Genomic DNA, 26,519 nt, shown 5'->3' on the forward strand with positions numbered 1-26,519 from the left:
TCTGCCAAACTGGCCCCCCCCGGGGCAGCCCCTGGCTGCTACGGCCAGGAGAGAAAAGCCCTGCACTGGAGGCTGTCATGTGCTGTGCTTCAGCAGCAGTGTGCCAAGCCGGGTGACTAACTCTCGCATGTCAGGCTGCGCATACACCCAGCTCTCGTGAACCATGCTTTCCTTGGGTGCAAACTTCACTTGTCAGCAAGAACAGAGGATGAGGCAGCTACAGGAGCTCGGGTTAACTTGGGAAAAGCTACACGGTGCCGAGAGCTGTGAACAGGTAAAACAGTGAAGCATACAAAACGGAGCACAGGAGAGCAAAGGTGATTAATTATCAGAACATGAACCAGCGCAAGAATACAGTGATAGAAACAGAGTAAGTTATTCAAAGGAATAAAAAACTTACACTGGCTTTTAGGAGGGATGGTGGCTGGTACGGTGGGATGCGTGCACCTCTCCCCTCCTGCAGCAGGTACGTAGGGGCATGCTCTCACCAACTCATTTATGCTGACAGTCTGTTGCCAGAAAGAAAATCTCTTTGGTACTTCAAAGGATCCGAATTGCAGGAGGACAGCATTGGGAGCAGTGATCTGTGAGTCTCCTGGCCCAGAGTCAACAGCACCGTTGGAGAATTACCCGCACATTTTCAGAAGAGGATACAGGGTGTTTCCTACTGGAAAACTGAAATAAGAGTCACAGAATCAGAGAATGGGTGAGGCTGGAAGGGACCTCTGGAGGTCACCTTGTCCAACCCTCTGCTCAAGCAGGGGCACCTGGAGCCAGCTGCCCAGGAACATGTCCAGACAGCAAAGTTTACTGTATTTTTTTCCCCTATGAAAATTAAATATCACAGAAGAAAAATGAATTATTTAATCTGCAAACTAACAAAGTTACACTGGACGCTCAATGTATATAGCATTTTATTGAATGAAGGTATATTACAATAGACAAACATATATTACACATGCTGTACAAAATATACATTCTTATGTGAAAAAATATAAATAGACACTAGGAAATAGCAACAGGGAACAAGAGCAGCTTTGCTCACGCTGTCTTATGAACCCCCAGTTCCTGTACTGTTAGTACTTTGGCATTGATTGAAGAAACTGTTTGTGTTTACTGAAAACAGAACAGCCACTCTGTCCTATCCGCACCTCCTGGAGGAAAGGGGAAAGAAAAGATGCAATTTTTTCTGTGAGTCTGCCTAGGAAGTTTTTCCACAATGCTAAGTACAGCAAGGTGTTCACCTACTTACAAGCTTCAGCTATTTACGACCAGCTTATAGACTTTAAAGAGATACCATTGCTCATGGAAGGATGCAAATGTCCTAATTCATAATGGCAGCTTTTATAGGCCAGTATCTCACAGAAATGAGTGCAGCTTTAGCTCCTAAATGGCTTCAAGAGCTAGCACTTCAGTTTGTTCTGGTGCAGACAGCATTAATTTTAAGGCCTTGGTCTTGGCCAAGCACATCTTACCTACCTAAAGGGAATTCAATCACACTAAGGAGTTGTGCCCAAAGTACACCTAAGGTCTGGACATCAACAGCTGTACTGTGACAGAGCTGTATTAGCTCAACTCCACAAAAGAGAGGGATGAAAGAAAAAGTAACAAGCATTTGCCAAATGGTGATGGGAGACAGAGCAGCAGTAGGGGTGCTGTTTTCCCGCTAGTGGGAAATCATGGCTCTGCACATGCCAAGAAGCATTCTGCCGCAGCAGCCTGTGTGAATATCTGGAGAAAGGAGCAAGCAGCCCAAAAGGATCGGACTTTGCTGCTGCTGTAGTTTCACGACCTGACCTTTCTCATCTGGATTTAAACTGACAGTACTGGGTTCCTGCAACAGAGATAACTTTGGATTGAAAATAAGCATCATGTCTTAAGTGCTGTCTGGAAAGGTAAAGCATGGAGGAAATAAAAACAGAAAGGAATGAACTTAAGATTCTTCTTTCAGCATGTATGTCATTAAAACATTTCAGATGTCAGAGCCCAAAGAGAGTTCAACACACCTGTGTTTCTCCCTACTTTATCTAAAGGTCAAGGACAATTGGATCCTCTTTCTACTAAAGCTGCTGGCTATCAAAGCAACCAGAGTCGCTTTGAGAGTATGGTAAGAGCCCTTGATAATATTTGCTCATTGGCATAGATCTGGCTATTATTCATGCCCCAAGAGCTGTGAGAAAATAATCATTATTCCCAGTGTTTCCTCACTCATTTACTCAAATAATCCACAGTCTCAAAAGTTTCAGCTGTGATTCTGCATGACTGCATCTGATACTTCAGTCACACACCCTTCTATCTAGGAATGGATCAACGGGAAGTCTTACATACCTCTTTTGGGCTGGTCCAAAAAGGTTCTTCTGTCTTTATAAAAATACACCATGCAGCTGTTTTCATCTTAGTACATACCCTACAACTTGAAAAAATGCAACAATGACTAGGAAGAAAGCCCCTTGCTCTTCAGGCATGAGTATACTGCATAATGTTGAAGGGCTCTAGCGCTGAGCACAACATACTTGCCGAAAACCCATCACTGATGAGTCTTTAACCCCTGCTACACAAAGGTGCGTTTCCCCAGAAGAAAGAACTTTTCAGGAAGTCTTTATAATGTTCTTCCTCCTAATTTTGTCAGGCACATTCTACTGTAACTAATGAAGTTTGCGTTTCCTCTGTCTCAGCAAGTACTGGATTTTCAATATTGAGTGGTTCCCTGCATATTGTTTCATTTCTCACCTGTCAAATATTTAAACATTTTGGCCATGCTGAGGTCTAGGGAACTATTAGAGAGTTCAATAGAGCAACAATTTTGCCTCATATTTTACGGCAGAAAAGGACACAAGTGTTTTAAACTACATATGCGTCTTGGCTGTGCAGAGGAAACAGAAAATCCACAGTATAGTTCACAGAGTATTTATCAAATGATCTCCCAATTTATCCGATGCTTTTCATCACAACATTCTTTTTAAAAGTTCACTTAACTGTCAGTTAGGAAAAATACACGGAGACCTCTCTGCAACATACACAATACAAAGGCTTTTTTTAAAGATAAAACCTTAGATAAACTTCTGAAACAAACCACTCAAAACTCCCATCTTATAGCTATTTTACCAGACGACCAGGCAACATTTTGTGTACTGTTCTTTTTGTTTGCTATTTACAAGAACTTCTGGGAAGCTGGATACTACAGCCTGGAATACAGGTTAACACTGCTCGTTAATGCAGGGTCTGTTGCGCTTTATGCTCTACTGGACAAGATGGGTGCCTAATACAGAGATTTAAGGACTGTCTCAACACTTAAATGGGTCAAACTTGGAATTCTGCTAATGTCACGAATGGATCAGCTTGCAGTCAGGTCAGCCAGGCTTAATGCATATAGAGTTGTATGTAACAATGAAATTCATCAATATCACAGTTTCACCACATACCTATAGTAAATTCATTTCTTTCCAAAATGAAGACAGCTCTATCCCCTCAGAAACAAACTTTCAGTCTCACCAAAAAAACCCCCGAAAACATATGGCTTGATATGCAGCTGTCAAGACTAACAGTATGATACATACTTTGGCATAATAAAAAATATATTTACATTACAGCCAACACATTTATATGCTTAGTGTATACAAAATATTTATAAATGCAAATTTTTTTACAACTAGAGTCCATTATTCATAGGAGAAAACAAGACCCAAAGTTAGACTGGTAACAGACGCCTGCCAACAGTCTAAGGAACAAAAAGCTGGCCAAGAGATTTATGCTTACAATTACTGGGGAATTCCATGAGGAGGCCCTGAACATTTGTTTTCAAGCAGACAAGGCAGTATGAAATAGCTATGCATTCTTGAGAGATTTTCAAAGCATGCACCAACACAAAGGCTGCTTCCAACATCAGAGAATCCGTGTTTTAATGCTATTCTTGTGGATATCACTAATCATCCATGTGTTCTGTTGCACATTCCCATTTTCCAATACACAGAAATCCAAGGAAAAAGGGCATGTGCCACCTCCTCCTAGGGAGTCTGACTGTGTTTAGTCAGCCTGTAATTGTAGACACACGTACACAAGCATCTTTGGCCTTGGGGTTAGTCCTGAGGTAGTAAATACAAAAAGTCAGTTGATATGGATTTGCTTTCAAGACTTCATTTTAGTGTCTTACGTGGTTTCACTGTAGTCATGAATGTTCCGCGTCCTATTAAAATCAAAGTTATGTTCACGTAACCTGTGGCAAGGTCTGGGTGAAGCAGCTTGTTCCCGGTCACTGTCAATAATGCCCTCGCTTCGAAGAGGTCGTGGGGTCTCACGGGCTGACTGCTGATGCAGAAAGTGTGAGTGAGAGCGCGCTAGGTCTTTGTTTACTCCCCATAAAGGAATCTGAAAGGGTTCTGAGGAAGAAAAATTAGAAGATGAACAGGAGTGAGTTCATGATAAACACAAATTTTAGACAGATTTGAGCTGCGCAACTCAGCCATAACAGTCTTTGAGGTTATTCTCTCTATTTTTGAGAGCGTATTTGACTGGATGCTCTCCTGTTTCAGCAATCTGTTACAGTAACCAGAGACAACACACACAGTTTCAGTGTGAATTTTTAAAAAAAAGCTACCTGGAAGAGAGTCAACATAAAACCAATCAATTTAGGAAAAAAAAAAAAAGAGTCTTTTGGAGTTCTTTGAAACTCAGGCCAGCTCAAACAGAAAGGCTATTTGAATTTCCTGTGTGAAGCTTTAATAACTCTTGGCTAATAGATGTCCTTGAAGCACATGCAAGGGATCACATTCCACAAGTTTTAAGAGAGGAACTGCAGATTAAGAAATACTATCTGTTTAACATCACCCTCTTCAACTCTTGGGTACTGGATGCAAACTGAGGACTAGTTCTGAGAATAGGTATTTAATAAACAGACGAGTTACTCCACAAACTACCGTCACTTGAAGAATTAGCTGTGTATCAATAGCGAAGGGCAGCACAAGGAAGGCCAGAGTTATCAGGGAATACAAAGCAACAGGAGGGAAAAGGGGACACTCACCATTAATCTGCTGGGAGGAGACTTTCTTTTCACTTATTTTGTCGTGGTTGGTAAGGAAGACAGACATGTCTCTGTCTGCTAAGAGATTATCAAGAGTACTGGTTTCATGCTGGGTGCGTGCTGTATATGTTTCCTTAGGCATCTGTACCATGAGATTAGGGAGAGTTTGATCCAGGGGGTCCTCTTCTGTGATGTAGGCATAGGGACAGTACTCTCGTGTCCTGGAGTAGATGTTTGCATTGTCATAACAGTCCGAGCAGATCACCAATGGCGCTGCGCCACCTGACAAACACGATGGAAAAACAAAATACTCTCAAAGAGGATAAGGATGCTGGATTTCCATAGCCTCTTTCATGTCTTAGCATGATCGTGTATTACAGTGGCACAGTTTGAAGGGCCTTTTTACAGTTAACATGGCAACAGAGTACTCAGCTTGCCTGTTTACTGAAGAAGTCACATGAGAAATGCTCTAGGTTCACCACCATCCACATTCTCAATTGCACTGCCCTTCTGAGGCTGACCAGGGGAAAACCATGGATATGACTGAGAGCGATCTCATGTTTGCTCTCCTGTTTCAAGGGCAAAAGGGTTCCATGCAGGTCCAACCAGCTTGGGCACCAGGCTGAAACAGTCCTGGAATCAAACCGGGATACCTATCCACATCGGCTTACGCTCTTGTACCAGACTTGTACCCTGCATGCCCACACACCTCAGACCAGATGATAAAGTGGTCATTGAGACGAGCTGCTTCTCAACTCCTTCCTGATACAGACTCTAGTGTAGTAGGACTACGGACTAGAGGGAATAGATCATGGGACAGATGTGAAAAAGCTTACACTGAAGGATCACTTTTGAAAGCCAGCCTACATAAGGATTGGATGGCTCCTCAGCATTTGGATAGTAAAAATGGCATCTCCATAGACTCAATGACACAAATACCCTGAAAAACGTCCAAACAAGGTAGGGAAATAGAGTAGACCCTTTAGTTATGATTGTAGCAAGCAGACTACATGTCTGGCAGAGGCAGTAATTTTATGCCAAGGACAAAAGGTGCAGCAAGTCATCTTCCAAGTGAACTTTATTTCCACCTCTATTGCCTGGACTCTTGAGATGCCAAAAGAAAGAAACAGCATAAAAATCTACCTTGATATCTAACCTAGGAATTCCCTAATGGCAACCCCGCCTTGCTGAACAGATCACAAACCCTGAAGCAAAGAGCCTCTGGAGGGAACTGTACTACTCTGGCACCTGAAGGACAGCAGTCATGACACCTACATGCAAAGGCACTCATAGCAGATGCGAGCCCAGATGTTGCTGGACCAAAGATTAAACAATGTGCATGGAATGCAGAAGCCTTAATAGCAGAATATAAACAAACACTAGAAGAAAAACAGGAAATGCCTCAAACTCAGAATGATCAATGGAAATTTTCGGATCAACCTGAATTCTTCTCTAGGAAAAGTCACCTTTGACATTAACATGCAGTACTACCCTGCATTGTGCAATACTGCTGCCAGCTATGAGGACTACACTGTGCACTGGCATCCTGCTGAAACACAAGCAATACACGAGGGCTTTGCTTACCTTCTATGCCTTTATGCACGTAGCTACCAGCTGGAGGCATAAGCTGCTGATGGCTTCCTGCTTCTGAGTTACTGTAGCCTTCCTGAGGCTCTGACAGAGTTCCTTGGGAGGACAGATAGCTGGGAATGTCTGCAGGTAGGTTCATCTCCTCTGCAAGGCAGAATTAACATTGATGACGTTAACAGCTAAGTGTGAAGATTTCAAGGTAGTACCAACGCTATTACCCACATTAACAAAAACGTCATCCAGAATTTCAACTCACATATTGAGGTTCTTGTTTCTACTTCAGTGATTAAAAATCCATATAGCTAGTTCAAAACTAACAGGGCCAGAATGGAAATTTACACACATTATTCCAGGTCCTGAAAACATTTGTAAATTTATTCAAATATTTATTTCCAAACTTTACTGTTTTCCCTCAAGGTGGAACAAATCTAGTGTATAAGGAATAAAATTAACACACATTTGATATTTTAAAAAAACTCTAGAATGAAGGAATTTGAGCAAATCCCTGAAGAGTTTTTAGAAGGAAGTCTTCAGTTCTTCAATTTTATCATCTGTAATGAATCCAGAAATTTCACCACTCTTAACAAGCGTTTTGGATTCAAAACAGGGCTGAAGACTTGCTTTTGCACTTTACCTGTGTTAGTGATGCTGTAATCTTCACTCTTCCTTCTCATGTGGTAGATCACAATAACCCATACCAGGGAAGTTCCCACAACACAGCACACCACGACAATAATCACAATGCCTACTGTTGTCCAGCCATCCTCCTCATGAACAATGCTGCCCTGGGAAGAATCACAATTTGGGGAAGCCAGGACATTTAGGTAAATATGGCCACGCTCGGTGCCCAGTGTGTTGGACATAATGCACGTGTACTTCCCAGCATCCTCTAGTCCAGCATCCACAATGATAAGGAGTTGATTTGCTGCAGCAAAAAAATGCCGTTCTGTGACTGTCAAAGGGCCATCATCTTTAGTCCAGTTGAGGCGAGGGGCAGGACTGCCACCAGCTATGCACTGCAAGACAGCAGTTTCACCTCGGGTTACCGTTCTGTCTTCCAAGGGCCTAACGAAGGAAGGAGTTTCTGTGACAGTGGAGGAAAACAAATAAATTTTAAGATAACTTCATTGTGCAACACCAGTGCATACTCCATGATATTTAAAAATCTGATCTTACAACCTGAACCTAAACTTGAGCAACGAAACACAGAATTCAGGAAATCCTGTGAGTTCAGCTCTTCTATGGATCACTGCAGCAAACATCCCCAAAACTATGCTAGCCACAGTCTGTTTTATGTATTCCAATTCTAAATTTGCATATGACCATAATGTTAAAAGTCAGTGTCTTCAAAAAATACTGCACTCTAGAAGGAACTGTCCTTCCATTATTACTCAGCATAGTTCATGTTACCCGCGACTAAATTTGTTCCAAGACAACACAAATTATCTATCTAGTCTATACTGCTGGATTGAGATATGCACCTCAGTTCTCTCCTGCAAAGATCATACTAACCTCACTGGTCAGCACTGTAGCTTAGCTTCTAAAGCTTCACTGTTCAAAAAATTATGTTAAGTGCTGCATTCAAATGCCCCAAAACCATGCAAAGCAGTTAGAGATGCTGTTCCAGAGGCAGCACCCTTAAAGTTGGGGGGTGGGGGGGGAGCAACCATGGGGAAAAAAGTCTTCTCTTGTTCCTTACTGCAGAATTCCATCTACAGCTAGAGGAAGAGGAAACTACGCTCTTTGTATTTTAACTTCATTCTTTAGGATTTAAGCTTGCTACTTACAGATAAGCTACACTACCACCGCAGAAGTGAAGCAATCCATAGGCAAACACAGATTAGCACACCACTTACCTAACACAGTCAGCGTGGCATTTGCTGACAAACCACCTGCAGCGTTTTGTGCCATACAGCTATAGATTCCCATGTCTTCTATCTTCACGTTTGCAATAAAGAACACATCATCCTCAGGCATGACATGCATCCTCCTCTCTCTTGCAGCAGGGAAGTCCGTGCCACCATCTTTCTGCCAGGAGATCTGCGGAGTAGGGTGGCCCTCTGCAGCACACTCCAGCCGGGCCATCGCCCCAGTTCGGATAGTAAGATCCATGGGGGTTTTCAGGAAAGAAGGTAGCTCTGGATCAAAGGAGACATAGTTTCAGTATTTTCAGCACCAGGGAAAAAGCAGCAAAAGCTCCAGAGCACAGAAAATATCTGAAACCAAACAAGTCTGAAACACACCTGTAGTTCTCCTTAAGAGAGAGGGGCAGATTCTTCTGAAGAACTGCACAGATTTTCAGTGGTCATTTCTAAGAGCCTATCCTCCAAATTTAAATACAGTATCTACACTGTTCATTTAAGGTCATCTGAAGAACATTTCTCATGGGGAAAAGACAGGAAAAAGGTTTAGCCTTCTTCATAAGCCCTTTGTCACACTTTTTCTTCCCTGGTAATAGGGAAGGTGAACTTCTATCTCGTCAGTTATCTGTTCTGGACAAGCAAAAGCAACACAAGCATCTCTGCTCTCGGATACAACGGGATCAGTGGTCTACTGACTGATGGGAACACTGTTGTCTTACCTCCCTTCCCTCAAGCCAAAATAAATAGAATCATTATGGCTAAAAACAAAGGACTTCATAATTGATTTTTCAGAGTTTGTTTCCAGTCCCACAAGTTATTTTTAGTTGAATCTCCCCTAGCTTTACAAACACATAGGAAAGGTGCTTAATTCTGAAGAGACAGCAGAGGGAGCTTTTAGTTTAAGAGACTTCTACCTCCATTTAACTAGATGAACAACTAACTGTGTTATAATGAAAACATGTGAGATATCTGCCCCTTTTGAAAAGTGAACAGAAGGCTTTTCACCCACAAGAAAACCCCCACCACTTCTTTCCTGCTTTATAAAAAGATGTTTGATACTTCTAAATACTGGTGAGACAGTCTTGCAAGACTATTTTGGGCCAGCTCTAGTGAAAAATAAGACTTGTAGCTATTTAAATAAAGCTTTAGGTTAAAAGTGTTTCTCCTTTGTTACCATGATTGCTTACCATTGACAGTCAGCTTGGCTTTGTTGGAATAATTGGAACCAAAGTGATTGGTGACGATGCACTGATACTTTCCTTCATCAGTGAAATTCACACTGAAAAGGTGCAGGACAGTGGTATATTCGACCACCTCACCACTTTGCTGCTGATATCTGGCAAAATTCTCAACTTCTGCATCATACAATACTTCACTGTCTTTACGCCAGGCAGTGGACATGGGCGAATCACTGCTGCTCACAGCAGTGCAAGTCAGAGTCACATTCATGCCTCGCAGAGCAATTGTGGTCTCAGGATGCACTCTTATCTGCGGTTTAGGGAAATTATCTGAAAATAAAAGCACCAAGATTAGTTACTTTCCTCTTCAACTTGCAATTAATATTGCAAGAAAACTCACTCAAAAGACAATGTAAGCAGAAAGAAAGCTTTGGGAACAGATGTCCTGCTTGATGTGCACATATTCAGCTGTTTTCAGTTGGAAATCAAGCTGTGAAAGAGGATTAGAACCACACGTAGGCATACAGAATAAGCATTGAGAACAATCAGCATAGAAGTGTGGTCTTGAGCAGCGCCCTGCATTTTGTACAACTCCCTGGAACTTGCTATATTTAGATGACACACAAAAGCCGTGCTCGGCTGAAGAGCTAGGCTACTTTATGAAGGACTGAGACTTATTTTCAGATAGTTTAAACATCTTGAAGAGCTTTAAGTTCTACAAATACAAAACATAGCAAGCTGGCAGTTCACTATCTCATCCCACTCAATGAGAGTTATTTCAATACCTATTATTTCAGCAAAGGCATTCTCATAGGCACACACAGTGTTCAGTGTCAGGCACCACGGTGGTGATATTAGAATGGAGAAGTGGGTGCTTGCACCTACATGATGATTATTGTAGCCTTTACCACCAAAAGAATGAAAGAATTGCATACACACAAGTAACACTTATCAGATTGCTCACCCAAAAAATGGAACACCAGACTATTTCCAGCCCTGCCACAGACTTCACACATGACTCTGGGCAGAGAGTCTCTCAGTTTTCCATCTCACAGTTCGGTTACAAAAATAGACAGGCTTATGTCTGAAACTGTGGTGGCAGAGACCAGATAAACATTACAGATATGGAGCATCAGAAAATGTGCCAGAGTATTAACCACTCTAGCCTTGCTGGTATGGACAAGAACCAATAAGGAAGTGTCAAACAGCCCTTCCAAAGCTAAAGGCATTCATAAGCAGGGAGAATGGAAGCATAATCAGTTTTTAACAGTAACCTAAATGAAAAACAATGCCGTCTCACAGAATTACTCCCTCGGGTTAGCGCTTCACTCCCTTCAGCGCTCAAATACAACAAAACAGAGCAAAGATAAACAGAATTAAATCCCAAACTCCAAAGCAGACCCAGTGACGTACACAGGCCCACATGTGCATCATGGCCAAGACCAAGTACCTCCAGCAGTGCTACAGCCTGATTTCAGAAACGTACCTGCACAGATTTGTGTTACCACATTTTTGTATCAAAAGTCATTAAAAAATACAAACCACAGACAAAGTCATCAGGGTCCACACTGAGAATGCTTTGTCCTGCTAACCATTCAGGATGAGCACAGCTAACGTTTACAGCCTGCTGTAAATGGCTGTCAGTGAGCCACTGCGGCAGCCATTTCAACTGGCAATCACAAAGCAAGCTGCTAGTGTTCAAAATTCTGCAGAAACAAGGCAAAATAAAAGTGTGATTAAAGTTTAGTATTTCACGTTCCTACATGCGATTTCATGCAGCAAAACAACTTAAAGCATAGATGTTCAGAAATTTCAAGACTTACAGTATTCTTTTATATCTATGGGTATTTATTATAAAATGTTAGCTATATATGCTATAAACAATCCAGAAAAACCTTCCCTCTACGTCAGCACTAAAAACCTTACAATTCTTTTTAATTCTGAATAAAATAACCTTGGATTTTCAACTTCTAAAAAAGAATATTAAGCCTGTCTTTACAATTACCCCATCCCTCTTTAAAGCAATTAAAAGGAACATAACACTGCAGAGCAGCTCTATGTCTCAAACTAAACACACTTGCCACTATGAAATGAGTGTAAGCCTCAATATTCATTTTCATGCCAGCTAATAAATATTTAAGAATTAAAGTGATTTGTTTCATACAGATATCTACTGCAGATTGTTTTCTCTGCTCCACAGAAAAACGGCGAACAGGAAACAATGATGGGTCACTTTTTCCCCACCACCTGCTTTCAAAGCTTCCTAAATATTATGTACGAGTATGACTGGAGAAAGTCCAGCATTTTAACACAAAGTGATCTGCCACTAGATGAATCCAGTAGTGAGAGAGGAGAGGCACACAAACAAGCCAGGATTCCGTCCTGCTGTTTGCCCATACATACCAACAATTCCTCACTTTTAAGATACATTAGAGAAGGCAATGAAAGTCTTATCTTTAACACCTAAAATGTGTCTCCTCAAACTGGCAGATCTTGCAGGCTAACAGTCCACCTGGCCAAGATTAACTAATTGAATAACAGTTTTAAAATAGATTACATGATATTCAGAGACTTTATCTCATAGAAATGACTGTTACAGTAGGATTAGTCTTGGGCGTGAAGGTCACTTCACATTATAATACTTTAAATGTCTGAAGATCACAACAGGCTCTAGCAGCTTAAGCATCTGCTGAGCGAGTAAAAATTCTTGTCTAGCTGTGAATTTTAAAGCCTTTTCCTAGCCCCAAAAACGGGAAGACAAAACGTAGCGTTTGCTAACCCCCCTGAAAGATTCCTGATGAATAATTTCTTTGGTTCACTGTCTACATGCTAGCGTGTGCTGAGTGTGCTGCAAAATCGTAAGATATGAAAAACTTAATGGCTCAGCACTGCAAGAAAACATTATTTTCTACTAATTGCAACTAAGGAAATGGAGGTGCAGATTTTATCAAACCTTAAATCTAAGTATACTGCTACCGACTTTGAGTCGATAATTTATCAGCATTGCTTTAAATATTTCATGATGAAAGCAGACACAGTTCAGTCAACTTCAGCCAATCTTACAATGGCTGAAGGATTCTTTACAAAGTAGGACTTGTAAAGAATCTGTAAATAATTGTCATGAACTTACAGCCCCTTCAGGTGAGCCTGGGCAAATGCATTTTCTTGGATGGACATTACTGCATTGTTGCTTAAATCTCTGTAAGTTAAGCAAAGAGAATAATAATGGGTAAGTATGATTTCATATGCTACCTTCAGTTAAATTCTTGAAAATTTGACAGAGAATACAGCACTGAAGTTGACAAATAATTAGAAGTTCTACAAAATAAAGTACTTACAGATGTTCAAGTCCTTCAAGACCAGAGAATGCTTTTTTGGTAATTGACTTAATCTGGTTTCCTTGCAAGATTCTGAAAGACAAAGCCCCCCAAATCCAGAAACCAGTCAATATGAGTTCACAAATAAGACCCGAAAGAAGTTCCCTATGATGTTTAACTAAGTTTTTTCTAATTCTAGCTGAGCTAAAAGATCAAATACTATTTTCTGAGCTTAAAGGCTCAACTAATTTTCCCAAGAACAAGGTTTCTTTTCCATTCTTAACTTAGAGATTTGGGTTAGATATGTGTCAGAAGATAATTTAACTCAGCAGAATGAAACAGTGATAAGTAGAACCTGGGAGCGGAGCAGTAACTTCCTAATACCAACCTGCCACAATCACATTAGTTCCTGAGACTGCACCCTCATACCAAGCTATTTGTTATAAGCAATGTCTGTAGCTCCACAGGATGGAGCTTCCTACAAAGCACACGGCACTGGATGAAAAGTGCATAGTCTAAGTACTGAAAAGCTGTTAATTCAATAGTGTTTCATATTTGCTAAAAAAAAAAAATTTTTTTTTTTTTTATAAGCGTTAACTTTTACCGGAACTAGAGAAGCACAAAAAGTGACAATCATCACGCAGCAGGACTGGGCTATTCAATAATAAACGCAGTCAAATACTTATGCTCAATTTCTTCAAATTGGTGCTGCAAGGTGATCCCAGTGCTACACAGATCTAGAGCTCCTGACCATGGAACCCAAGCCTATATCAAGAGGTTGTAGCACAGAAGTGGAAACACACTGAATACAGCTGCCAACTAGAAAGGCTTTCTGCCTTGTGTCATTGATTTACAATTACTTAATATTTTGCACTCTCCCTCTACTCTGTGTGCCCGGTAAGTACTGTCATTTCAATGGTTTGTAATACATACAGTTTATCCAGCCTGCTGAGTCCCACAAATGCTTCATTTGCATCTTCTATGGCCCAGGAGATCTCATTGTTCCGCAAGTCCCTGCAGGAGAAAAGCCTTCTTATAAAGAAGCCTTGTAACATCATCATGACCACTGCTAGTGGCGAGCTAGGGAAGAGAACTTACTGTTGTACAGGCCTGCTATGGTGTTCTGGCACAGTGTCACCTGGAAGGTCTCAAATATTTTATAAAACTAAACTTATCAGAAGATGAATATTCCATTTCGGAGATGCAAGAGAAAATGTGCCGCAGACAGAACCTCAGACAAATTCTGCAGTACAACTTCTTGATGTGGTATTTAAGGAAAGACCCAGTCTGACTAGCACTTGTCATGTGATGGACTATTTACCAGGAGCTGGGAGAGGCTCCTGAAGCAAGTTGGTTCATGTAAGTGAATTAACGAATACACTAGCAGCGTTAATCTTCCTGAGTAACAGGCTTATAATAGCATTAGCATATTAAGAGATTACACACAGGTTATAGCGTAAGGCTGCCAGGCACAAAGTAGTAGATTTTCAGAATGAAGTTGATACTCTGCTCACAAATCTCGTTACCAGCTAATGGGATTTCTGTTTGACCTCTGCACAGCACTTTGGCCCCTCAGGTAGAAGAGCAGTCTAAACAGCAAAAGCAATATAGCAATATGGTTCAGAGAGGATTAAATGCTTTTTAGAGAGAAGGCGAAATAAATTCAGTTGTATTTTTAGCCTGAATGGCATGGACTGAGCCAAGAGTTTCTGTCAAAGCCACAGTTTTCACCTGTTTTGGTACCACTGTGCACAGAAGTCCCTGCAGACCCGAGTGTGTTTAAAGGAAGATACACCAATGAAAAATAGTCTGTACTGCATTTTACCAGATATTATATGCATCAGCTCGATGGAGCTTCCAAACAAGTCAACTGACACAGAAAGCGAACTACGTATACAGGCGATTGTATACATCATCTCGTATAAACACTTTCCTTGTGCTAATGGTGGAAAAATGAAGTATCTACTTTCCGTTGGGTGAGACTGTAAATTGTGTAGAATACCATCCTGGAAGAGTGTGGGATCAACCTCCAGGACATTGTCAGTTGTAACACATTACTTTCTTATTTTTCTTACTTTGAAATATGGAAGTCTTGTTCTTAACACCATGCAGCAGTCATTTCCACAATTAATGTATATACACTTTAAAGTTTAGGACAAAAAGAATTCCATGATTCATGCATCACAAGGTCTTAACAAATGTGGCCTTGATACTTGCTCACATTAAGTTTTTCCTCTTCGAAAATTATTCAAGCTAAGGTACTGGACATGGATGTGATCTAATGAGAAGAATGATTAGATGAGTAATATGCCGACTTTATTTCCAAGTTGCTAATTCTTGTGATTTGAAACTTGTTTCTAGGATTATCTCCAGGTCTGCTTCAAAATTTTAGATTGTGAATGCTGGAGGGGTATCAGTGCCAAGCTACTCCAGTGTTATGAAGTAAATAATGCAGTAAGATGTAAAACTTCAAAACTTCAGTGCTATTCTTAGATACACCTTTAATGCTACCTTGTTCTTATTACCTTGTAGTTAATATACAGTTTTTTACAGTTTATTCTCGTTAATTAAAGCTACATTGCAGAATAGCGGCAGGAGCTGAACATACAGAGAAATATTTACGTCAGCCTTACCGTTGAAACAACCAGTATATAAGCAACAATGGAACTAATCCGACAGCAACACAGTATCTCCTGTTGTTTGAAGTATTTTTACACTCCACTACTCAGACCACTTAGCAAAATGAGTGAGCAACCCAAAAGAAAAGCCCCTCATTATGTAAGCTGAGGAGTTGGCTCCTCATGCTTGGCTGGGCACGAATGCTTGGAGCCTTGTTAATCACCACTGCCCTCCGTCCGGCACATTCCAACCCCGAAGCAAATGGCCAGCCTCTCAGCTGTTGACACCCCTGAGGAGCCCCGGAAAACCTACTAATTAATCTGCTCTTGTTCTTTTTCATGCTACTCTAAATCTAAGAAATTAGTTTTAATTATTTCATTAAAAGGTTGCATTAAGGTTAACAGAATATGACTGCTTACATAAATCCCTCTGGTGAGTTTGCTTATTTAAGCATTTATTTAATGAACTGACAGAGGGGTTATAAACTTTCACTCCTTTCTCAACTACCATTGTTTAGGATGATTACAACTGTTCAGATCTACTTGGGACACTTTTTTTTTTTTAATCAAGAGCCAGGATTGGGTCTTTTCTTGTCAGAAGTATCAAACAGCTGCAGCTGCTATGAAAGGTGCTGGCAAGAGCAGAGCTGTGCCTCTGACAGCAAGAGGTAATCCTACACCTCTCCCACACGCTATGCCTATGACTTCAGCACACAAGCAGGGTGGGCTAAACCAAAAGGATTCACTGCTTGGTTTCTGAGGTTCCAACCCTAACAAAACCATCTGGAATAAAGAGAGGTCCAGGTTGACCATTCGCTCCACAACTGGCATTTACGCAAGCTGGCTATCCACACCTTCTCAGAACCGGTACGACATGCAACTGGGCACTCAAGGTCACCAAGCCACTGTTTCTTATCACCACTAAAATTAAGTGGTTGGTTTGTTTTAGCTGGGCCAGAATTCTGTTACCTCGGCAGACCGAAAGATTATCAGCCCCGCCACACCTGCAGGCAGGACAGCACACAACAATGCCAAAACACTGATCTCAGGCTTGCGCAGTGCAATATTCGTTGTCTTTACTTCCAAAAACTTCGCTGCATTAAACTGAGATTTTAACTAGAAGTTTTCCGTACTTACAAGGTTCGAAGATTTGTCAGACCTCTAAACACACCATCAGCAATGTGACTAATGTGATTGTCACCCAGGTTTAGTTTCTCCAATAAACCAAGTCCCACAAAGGCAGACTCCTTGAGGCGAGTTAGCTGGTTGTATGACAAGTCTCTAGAAACATTGAACATGCACTTTAAAGGCAAGTAGAGGGGGATTAATTACAAAGATACTATCAAACTTAATTAACTATTGAGTTTTGATTAATTTCTCTAACAGAACACTTATAAAAATAAGTGTTAGGCCTGCATTACCATGGGCCTAACAAGGAAACTGAGTACTTCCTTTCATAACTCATTCTTGCTACATACATGCTATCCAATCTGTTATTGCAACATTACAAAATCCCCAGTGAAAAGCAGCCCAGGACTTACAGCTCAGAAAGTCTTTGGCAGAACTCCCATGCATCTGGACTGATCCTGTTAATGGCATTCTGGCTAACATAGAGTTGTTGCAATGTCCGCAGACCATACAGCCAGCCCTTGTTTACTTCTGTTAAGTTATTATGTTCCAGTTCTCTAAGGAATTAGAAGGAAAAACATTTGCCAAATAGATAATCAATGAAACATATATTTACAAAATTTCACCTTGTGGATCTCAAAATGATTTACTAACATTAAGCCTCAGGCAACCTGAAATGCACAATTATATTGATTCCACTGAAACCAAAAGAGCGAACAAAAGTATATGAAGAACTGACTAACTCAACAACAGCTGCAGTGATCCAGTGGCAAAAGCAAAACTAATCTCTGTTCTCAAAGATTATTTCTTTTTAAAAAATCTTTTGCTAACACTGTATGGCACACCCCTGAGCTATCTCTGTCAAACAGTCACACAACAAAGAACCATCCCATGTTATGGGGAGTGCAAATGAAAACCAGCAAAAAGCAACCTAGAGAGTCAAAGCATTCTTGATCACCAAGTGGGAAGAAGTTGGGGAGAGAGCCAATATCTTTCCACCTCTGAAGTAACCAGACATGATATGAAAATCATGGGAAAATACACATCTGTAAACTCATTGCTCATCAACATCTCAGCACAGCCTTGATGTAAGGGAAGCCATACAGGACACAACCCTCCACAGCTAGAGTTCCTAAAAGAAATTCCATGATGAGGCATACTCACAATTCTTCTATATTACCCAGGCCAAAGAATGCTCCATCCATTAGTCTGCTAATCCCATTGCGCTGCATTTTCAAGGATTTTAAGGATTCCAGTCCCTGGAATGTAAGACTTTCCACTATTTTAATCCGGTTCCTTTTCAGTTCCCTTATATAAAGATAACATTCAAATATTAAGACATCTTTTGATAAGCAGCACTTTGTGAAAGTCAAGAACACGTACTGAGATGAACACCACAGCTGTAAATGCTGTTTTTAAGCTTTCAAGACTGCTACTTACAGAAACTGCACGTGAGGCAATTTGAAGATCTTTGGTGGAATCACACTAATCCTATTTCTGTTCAGCTTTACCACCATAAGTGAGCTAGATAAGTTATCAAGACAGCCTGCTTCTAGCGTAGTTATTCTGTTGTTACTCAGATTCCTAGGAAAGGAAGAGGAAAAGAAGCCTTTCAGAACATGGAGAATTTTATGAACACAACTGCACAAGCACTTCAGAGTGACCACTTTTTATTAGAACTCAAGTTCTTTGTGAAGTCACATCAGAAATCTGAATTCTGGTATACCAAACTAAATCATTTTTCCCAAAGGAATCAGTGCTAGGAGCTGATTTTTACTGCATGCCCATGCTTCAGTTAGACATGGTCAAGACAATGTCAACAGTGATTTACTCAAAACGGGCAGAAATCATGTCCCTGCTGGCTGAAGTACCTGCACTTTGACAACAGCAGTTATTGTTTTCCATACTATTTGAGAAAATGCAATACAGATTGGTATGAAAAGTATTTTATTTCAAGCACATTTGTAGCTAGGTTGGGCACTGTTACCAGTTCAAAGCCACGCAAGGCTGCCCACTTTAAGACAGTAACTTAGAGTAGATGAGGTCTTCAACATTATTGTTGTAGAGCCAGGAATCCCGGATATAAGAGATCACTCATACTTACAGGTACTTCAGTTGCATCCGTGGAAAAGAAGAAGCTTTAATTTCTGAGATAAGATTAGAACTAAGATCTAGATTTTCCAATGAAAGGTAAACTTGGAGTTGCTCAGCATTTATTTCTGGAATGGTATTGTGTACCCTGAAAAATACCAGCAACAAATATGATTATCAAAACATGCCATCCTTCAAGTTGCATAGCTGAAACAGCTATAGGATTCTGTTTATCAACATTATTAGCAAGCCTCTTAAATGGGACACGTAGCACACACTTCAGAGTGTTAATTCCTAAAGCAATACTGAAAATCCAAGAGCTATCTGCCACCTTGACATATCAATAGATTCAAATTCTGGGGCCTGCAGTTGGGCTGCTCCTTGTGGGAACTGTCATTCCTAGACTGAATCCCTCCCCTTCAAAGCTGCCTGCCTTGGTTGACTGCATTTTATTGGTAATTTAGGGTGACTTGATTGTCTAACTGATTTGTATTTCTTTAAAGAGTGCTTACATATTCCCAAAAGCACTTTAGATGAGTAGTATTTCAAGACAAAAGAAGCTATGTTTTCCTACAACTTGATAGCAGAACTCTAATACAATTCTCCCATTTGTTAAACGAGAAAAAGGCAGACAAGCTATTACTTACAATGAGAGAAGAGTTATATTAGAAGTTGTTTCTCCAAAATACGGAATTTCACTTAGCTCATTGTAATTCATTTTCCTTAAAAAAAACAAAGAAGATTACTGGGACTTCAAAAAGAAGAAAAACCCTTCTATACACAGCAGAAATAACTCATGTCACAGAACACATGTAACAATTTTGTTATAATACTTAGTAGTTGACAAAATAGACTCCCTGAAAGCTTAAATACTGATAATTTGAACAATTTAACAGCAAAGCATGCTAGTTTTTACCATTCTCATGGATACTATTACTTCTCTTTAACTTAGAATAAGCTATAGTCAAAACAAACGCCTCATTTCTTTTTAAAAATATTGGTCTTATAACCTTTTATGAAATAGTTTTCTTCTCACAAAGCATCAGTTTTATACATAAAATGTGCTGCCAACACAGAGCATCCATTTTTAATTAACTGGCACTGAATATTTCTACAAGTCAGACCAGATATCTAGACATGCAATGAAATGTACTAATTAGAATTAGGTACAAAATTTTTAGAGTTTATCCTCATAAAAAACAACTTACACTTCTTGTAGTGTATGAACAGACAAATCAATGCTCCAGTTGGATGACAATAAATGATTATGACTTAAATCCCTAGAGAACAAAGAGAAAAGTTATTCTAGCTCCTGGAATAAAAAACCAAACACGTACGCTTTATGCAACCTAAAAGTTTTAAACTGTATTTTTGATACATACAATTCCTCCTTCACCAAAGGAAGAAGAGGTTCTAGCTTGTTCTAGTGGTCACTCACAATTAAAGTCTAGACAGTTCAATTTCTCTGTTTGAATCAAAAACTTTTTGTTAAAAAGGCTTCTTGAAAGAAAGATCATATCTGATCAGAGCATTTTTCCTTTAAATCACAGCTTTATCTGCAATACTTGCCTATTGCAAAAAAGAAAAACTTTCCAGGGACACAAAAATAATTTCTTACAAAATGCCTGTTGCTGAACTGTTTTCTGTAGCAATGATCCCCATTTTCTCAGCCTGCCCAGCTTTTCAAAGAAGCTGACTAGTCAAGGCAGGCTTATTTTAAAGGAACAACATACACACAATTACCAAACAAGCTGGAGGGGAGAGAAACATGAGGCTGGGAAACTTATAGAAGGCATGCTTCAGTGCCAGTTGGTTTTGCTTATAGGAAACAAATGCAGGAGTTGAATTGTTTCAATAGGCAAGAGAGTTGTTAAATATGTTTTTAATGCCCATACTGGATGCTGATGCTGTTCCCATCGCTTTAACTTTAAAGTAGGATTTTACTTTTGCCTCGGACTTGGTGCAGAAGATGTTACAAGAAAAGTAAAAACACATCCACTTCTGAGAGCTAACTCTTTGGGCACGGACTACCTCCATTTTGTGACATGAGTCAAAGCATGACCAAAAAAAAAAAAATCAGGTTTATGATGGAAACCTGGTTCTAGCCATACCAGTAAGGAGAAACAGACATCACTCCAAACGGTGAAACCAACTCATCTTTTTGATGCCTTTCTAGCACAAGTCCAGAATAGAGACAAATCCCCGAAGCTTGTGCCAACAGCCCGAGCTGTTCTGTGTTGGAACAGGCCCAGCACCGCCACCAAGCTCGTGAAATACGACCGATACCCTCACCACTGTCAGAATACTGTTGATAGGTGCATATATAACTGAACACTGCCTATTAAATCAAAAAGTCTGCCTCTGCTAGCTAGTTGTGCCTGCCTGTCAGCAAGGCATCACACTTCTCACTCCATTTCCAATTCTGACATCAAGCATAGAGCCATAACGAGCTATTTTCAGCAAGAGCTGTTCACCTTCTGATGAGGTCCTGTATCACCGATTCTCTTTCATGATTACAGAAGTAACACAGTACTTATTTATTACGGCTAGTTTTAAGGTCAGGCAGGCTGCAGCTATGCTGACCCAGGAGACAAAATCATCCTTTAAGAACAAAACTACCATGTATCTGTTAGGATTCTAAAAAGAACATTAAGATGTAATTGATCACAGTTAAAAATATTTCCATCGACAACCAGGCTCGGGCAGTCACGGCACCCATGTGCTCATCTACTCTTGTCATAGCTTTGGGCCTGTGGTTGACTTCAACTACATCGAGGGTCAAACCTGTACAGACACAAAGCTGCCCAAAAATCATGACTAGGGGAAGAAAAGAAATCGTACTGGTGCCCCTGCTGAAGAAGGGGTTGCAGTACGAATTTAGTCCTCACCGAGTACCAGTAAGCGTCCGTTGGTGGGTGTTAATGCTGTCACAAGAACCCTCCACGCAGGGAAGACTTGCTGATAACCAAGAAGACAACCTGAACAGGATCTGGTTTTATTCACCCCAGCGCTTACAGCACTACCAATACACTTTTGATCTCTAAGACCAGAATCTACTGGGAGAGAGCAAGGACTCGACAAACTGTCCGTAACTTCCACTCAGGCTCAGCAATAAAGATACCATTCTAGCAATGAATTATTAAAATCCTGGGTGTCATGGCAAGTCAGACAGTTGTTAATGTATTCAAGACATAAATTATACAGATACAGCAGCAAACAGGTTTGCAAACAATTATTCATTCCTACAATTAAAAAAAAAAAGAATCAAGGGAACTTGGAGAAGAGAACAATGCACATGCAGCCACCGAATGCTACTCTGCAGGCCTGCTCCCTCAATAAATATAAAAATTAAGCCAAGCTGAAGGAGCCCGGCACGGCCCGCGGGAGCCATCAGTCACGCTCAGCGGAGGGGGTAGTGAGTGGCAGCGCTGATCCCAGAGGAAGAGTCCTTCCTGGATCCTTCAAACATGCAGGCACCTAGCCAGCGCTGAGGAGACTAATCTTGGTAGCAGTGGGTTTAACCAGACCGGGGAGTACTAAGCCACACTATTTCCAAAGGACCTGAGCGCAACCCGTGGAGGAAGGGTGAGACAATGGACACAGAAGATAGTAAGACACTCCTCAAGGTGTCCAGATACTACACTGATGAGCAAAACCATGCCATGGGTGCAGAGCCAGATCAACCTGTGTGTCAAGCATGGTTAGCGGGCACTGACAAAGATCTCTGGAGTCAGATTAATATGCAAAGAAAACAGAAACTTGATTTTTCTAAGGCCTTCAGGAAGAATAGAATAGAATATTTCAGTTGGAAGAGACCTACAATGATCATCTAGTCCAACTGCCTGACCACTTCAGGGATGAACAAAAGTTAAAGCAAAGTATTACGGGCATTGTCCAAATGCCTCTTAAACACTGACAGGTATGGGGCCTGGGTGGTGAGGATCTGCTAACATTCAGGTATCCCCCCAGAAGCCTACTGTCTTACTACTAAGTTAGAAATTAAGATTTTAATTTAGAAAGCCCAGGAAAGTATTCTTCTATTACTACTCAGATTTGGACTATAACAAAGTCTGCATTAACAATAAGTCCTCTTTCAAGAAGTTGGGTATAGTTCATACTTAAAACAGTTCTGACATTATTTATATCTAGTTACTGTTACTGATGCTTTTCTTTTTGAAGTAGACTGACTGATCACTAACTCCAATGTGAAATACATTGTCTGATTTTCTGCGTTTATAGATAATTCAATCACACAGCTATCGTGCAGAACCAGATACAATTCCCTTGTTCTGAAAAAGCCAAAACCAAAGAACCCATCATTTTAGAAGCACTTGCATTTTTACTGAGGCCCATGTTGTGCAAGATACAGAGCAAACATGCAAAATTTGTATTTTAGAGATTCATCTGGTACTGTATATAAAATCATCTAAACATTCATTTTGAGCTGAAGTGGTATTCATCTCAAGTAAACAAAACAGAACGCACACACCAAATTGATTACTGTGTACTTAGTCCTGGAGAATGATCTTAATTCAGTCCAACTGAGCGTACCCACTCTCCCCCGCATGGCACTGTGCTGGTACAGCTGTTGATGCAGCAACGCAGCCAGCCATTTGAGCTGAAAATACATAAGCTCATCCAAAAAACCTGTTGTGAACAGAACTAGCTGAACTAATTAACTGATACCTAATCTACTTTTATTCATCATCTCCCTAGTTACCAGCATATATAAACACACTTTCAGGCACTAGTATACGACTGGAAGGCAGCGACCACCAGCATCGTGCTTCCCTTTCCCCCTACAAGTAGGGCTTGCATTCCTCGTTCTAAAGAATGTAATATTAAGATGCAGACACATCAAAAAATATTCGCTAACTCTTTGACTTCCCTACCCTTTTCATCACCTGTCAAGGTTATCCACAAAACATATGCAATTTAGCAGGAAACATGAAGTTTCATACTTCTGTCATGAAAAAAGTTCTGAAGGTGCTCTCCTGGCCTTATTAAAAACAAAAAAAACAAAACAAAAATCAAAAACCCCACATACTGGAAGCATCGCCTGCAAGCAGTTTGAAAGAGTTAGGAAAAGCAAGAATTTTTAGTCCTCAAAGCTAGGTGAAACGATATCACAGAACTGAGAGGAAAAAGCCCATCAGGAACCTTTTAATGCGAGAAAAATTAAGCTTTGATTAATTTTAAACAGCTTGTATGCATTATAGCTCGTTTAGATTCAGAACTGCTAGAGTAGTCCTAGTGAAGAAAAAATGTCACACACACACACACACTTTGTGTGCCAAAATCCTGAAAGCCACAACGGAGAACATACACCTAATTATTGTTTGCAGCACATGTCGGATTGCATAACGTAGCACAGCGCCAGCACCACTTCTTCCCACTGCATTTTGTGCCCAGCAGTTTTAAACACACCCTCTATCAGCTTGGAGAAAGATACAAGTATTTGTTGAAGCTTGAAAACTTGCTCTCCAAACAGCATGGATATCGTTTTGCTTATTAGCCACCTGATGAACTTCCAACTCGCTTTTCCAGGCACTGACACCCTCCCTGACAAGTACTAACATTAAGAAGTCCTCATACCTTTCTACATGTGAAAGGTTTCACAGACAAGTTAGTTCTATTTCCATGCTGAAATACACATTTCCTCTCAAACATTTTCAATTGCTTACCATGCAGGGAAAGAAGAGAACTACAGAACCACGAAGGGGCAAGAAGGTGACCAGCTTCCTTAGACATGCCCAGTTTTTAATACAGATCAGACTCCTGAGTCCTGCTAAAGGAATTCCTGGAGTTAACTGAACATTGGTTTGTATGTTTATACTATCTCCCAAACAGACTTTTTTTCTTGGTCTGGAATACTGTTATTTCTATCAACCAGGAAACACGATCACTCCAAGAGGGCCTGAGAACTCCTCTGTGCACAGAAGTGGGGTTTGATATCCCTTATACTTCACATCTCTTCCACTCCAGGACACTGCAGCCAAAGGTGGCAAACGCAATGGTGACTGACAGTAACAGCCAAGGATGGATAAAGGCATACAGCACTCGACCCCGTTTGAACACTATTTAGCACATTGTCTAATTAAACTCTTGGGAGCAGAGACTAAAGGTGGGCTATCAATTGTTTTGTGGGTTTTTTTTTGAAAAACAATGGCAGCAAAAGTCAAGGGGAGTCCACGATGGTTTTCCTGAGGGAAAAGGGGGGAGTCACTGAGTTGCAAAGCAGCAAAGGGATGCAGAGGAAATCAGAAGCAGTAGTAACTGCCACAGCACGCAGCTGAATTTGAGGGCTGGAAGGAATATTTCTAAGCACAATCGCAAGGGACCACGTCCTACAGCTTGACCTGAAAAAACGTTAAATCCTGGTTTGACTAGCATTACCAAAACTTCCACTAGCCACAACCTGCTCCTGCTTCACACTCCTCTCAAATGTTATCGTCACGTAGCAGGATAACAAAAGCATTAAATCTGTGCCGTGGCGACCTCAAAGCACGGAGTCTTCCTTCAGGCGGTCGTCGGTGCAGCGGTGCCAGATGCTCCTTCACTCCACGCCTCCGCTCCAGCGGCTTTGACTCGGCCGCTGCTCCTGCGAGCCAAGCTCCAGAGCCGGCGGTCGTTTCCTTCCCACCGCCACAGGCCTGCCCACAGCACTCCCGGGCCGCACCGCACCTGACCGCTCCGGGGCCGTGAGAACAGCTCACGGACACCGAGCACCGGCTGGCGCTTCTGGCGCTTCTGCCGCGCCCGGCACCGCCGGCCGCTGCGACCTGCCGCGCCCGCCCGAGAGCCACGCTGCGGCGGCCGGGAGGCCCGTTCAGGCCCCGGCCTCGTACAGAGCTCCGCCGCCGGGCCTCGCACACCCCGCCGGGACGCCGCTAGGCCCCGGCCCCGCACACACCCCCCCGCCGCCGCCCGTTAGGCCGCGGCCTGCGCACCGCCCGCCGCCCGTTAGGCCCCGCGGCCTCGCCGCGCCCCGCCGCCGCCCGCCCGCTACGCTCACTCACAGGCCCGTGGTGCCGGCGGGCAGCGGCGGGATCCTCTGCGGGCCCGGCCCGCCGGGCAGGCGGTGCCGGCTGCAGTCCAGCAGGCCGCGGCGGCAGGAGCAGGGCGCGGCGCAGGGCTCGGCGGCGGCCGCCCGCGCCCACAGCGCCGCCGCCGCCGCCGCCAGCAGCACCAGCAGGGTCCGCGGCAGCGCCCCGCGGGCGGCCCGCACGCCCGGCCCCGCTCCCCGCATCCCCCGGCCCGGCCCGGCCCGGCCCGGCCGCCCCGCCCCGGCCCCGCCGCGCCACGCCCCGCCCCGCCGCGCCACGCCACGCCACCTCAGCGCGCAGGCGGCGAGGGGCGGGGCCGCGCTGCGCGAGGGCGAGGCTGCGCAGGGGCGGGGCCGGGGGGCGGGGCCGGGGGGCGGGGCTCGTGCTCGCCCCGCCCCCCCCCCCCGTGTCCGCCTCAGACCGGTCGCGGCCGGTCGCGGCGCTGGCGCCCCGCGCCTCGCCTCCCTCGGGCCGTGCCGTCTCCCGCCGCCCCCCCAGCCCCGCCGTGGGGTCTGCTCTGCGCTCGGGGCAGTGCCGTGAGCCGGCTCCCGGGTGGCCCCGGCGACCATCGCTCAGGGCAGGGCCTTTTCTGGGAGGCGTGGGGCTCACAGAGGGTGCCGTGGACGCTTGGCGTGCCCCCACGAGCCAAGTGTTTTCACCAGGGCGTTTGTG

General features: G+C 42.5%; 1 protein-coding gene across 2 annotated transcripts; it reads right to left on the reverse strand.

Moving 5' to 3' along the window:
* Nucleotides 1-901: 901 nt before the first annotated feature.
* LRIG2 (leucine rich repeats and immunoglobulin like domains 2) lies at nucleotides 902-25,905 on the reverse strand. 2 transcript variants are annotated; one of them, XM_076357799.1, is made up of 19 exons: nucleotides 20,010-20,071; nucleotides 19,449-19,523; nucleotides 18,815-18,949; nucleotides 18,151-18,294; nucleotides 17,875-18,018; nucleotides 17,124-17,267; nucleotides 16,720-16,863; nucleotides 13,898-13,978; nucleotides 12,986-13,057; nucleotides 12,778-12,846; nucleotides 11,190-11,353; nucleotides 9,657-9,977; nucleotides 8,464-8,745; nucleotides 7,242-7,691; nucleotides 6,602-6,751; nucleotides 5,018-5,299; nucleotides 4,151-4,376; nucleotides 2,329-2,413; nucleotides 902-1,154 (listed from the first exon to the last, which is right to left on the reverse strand). In XM_076357799.1, the coding sequence occupies exons 2-19, from the start codon at nucleotides 19,517-19,519 to the stop codon at nucleotides 1,077-1,079; spliced, it is 3,042 nt and encodes a 1,013-aa protein (XP_076213914.1). In that variant the 5' UTR covers nucleotides 19,520-19,523; nucleotides 20,010-20,071; the 3' UTR covers nucleotides 902-1,076. The 2 variants fall into 2 exon arrangements, with proteins under 2 accessions (XP_076213914.1, XP_076213913.1); XM_076357798.1 differs by lacking the exon at nucleotides 902-1,154 and adding an exon at nucleotides 25,821-25,905 and having other exon boundaries at nucleotides 2,346-4,376; nucleotides 20,010-20,081.
* Nucleotides 25,906-26,519: the final 614 nt, after the last annotated feature.

Source organism: Aptenodytes patagonicus, chromosome 22, assembly GCF_965638725.1.
Source record: "Aptenodytes patagonicus chromosome 22, bAptPat1.pri.cur, whole genome shotgun sequence".
Classification (NCBI taxonomy): Eukaryota; Metazoa; Chordata; class Aves; order Sphenisciformes; family Spheniscidae; genus Aptenodytes; species Aptenodytes patagonicus.

Bases quoted from the DNA above. Each gene is read 5' to 3' on its own strand.
- LRIG2 (XM_076357799.1), bottom strand. From the start codon at position 19,519: ATGAATTACAATGAGCTAAGTGAAATTCCGTATTTTGGAGAAACAACT. The intron at 18,950-19,448 runs GTAAGTAATAGC...GGTATTTTTCAG, and splicing joins AATATAACTCTTCTCTCATT to GGTACACAATACCATTCCAG. The intron at 2,414-4,150 runs GTAAGACACTAA...CATTTTTTCAAG, and splicing joins CATGACTACAGTGAAACCAC to TTGTAGGGTATGTACTAAGA.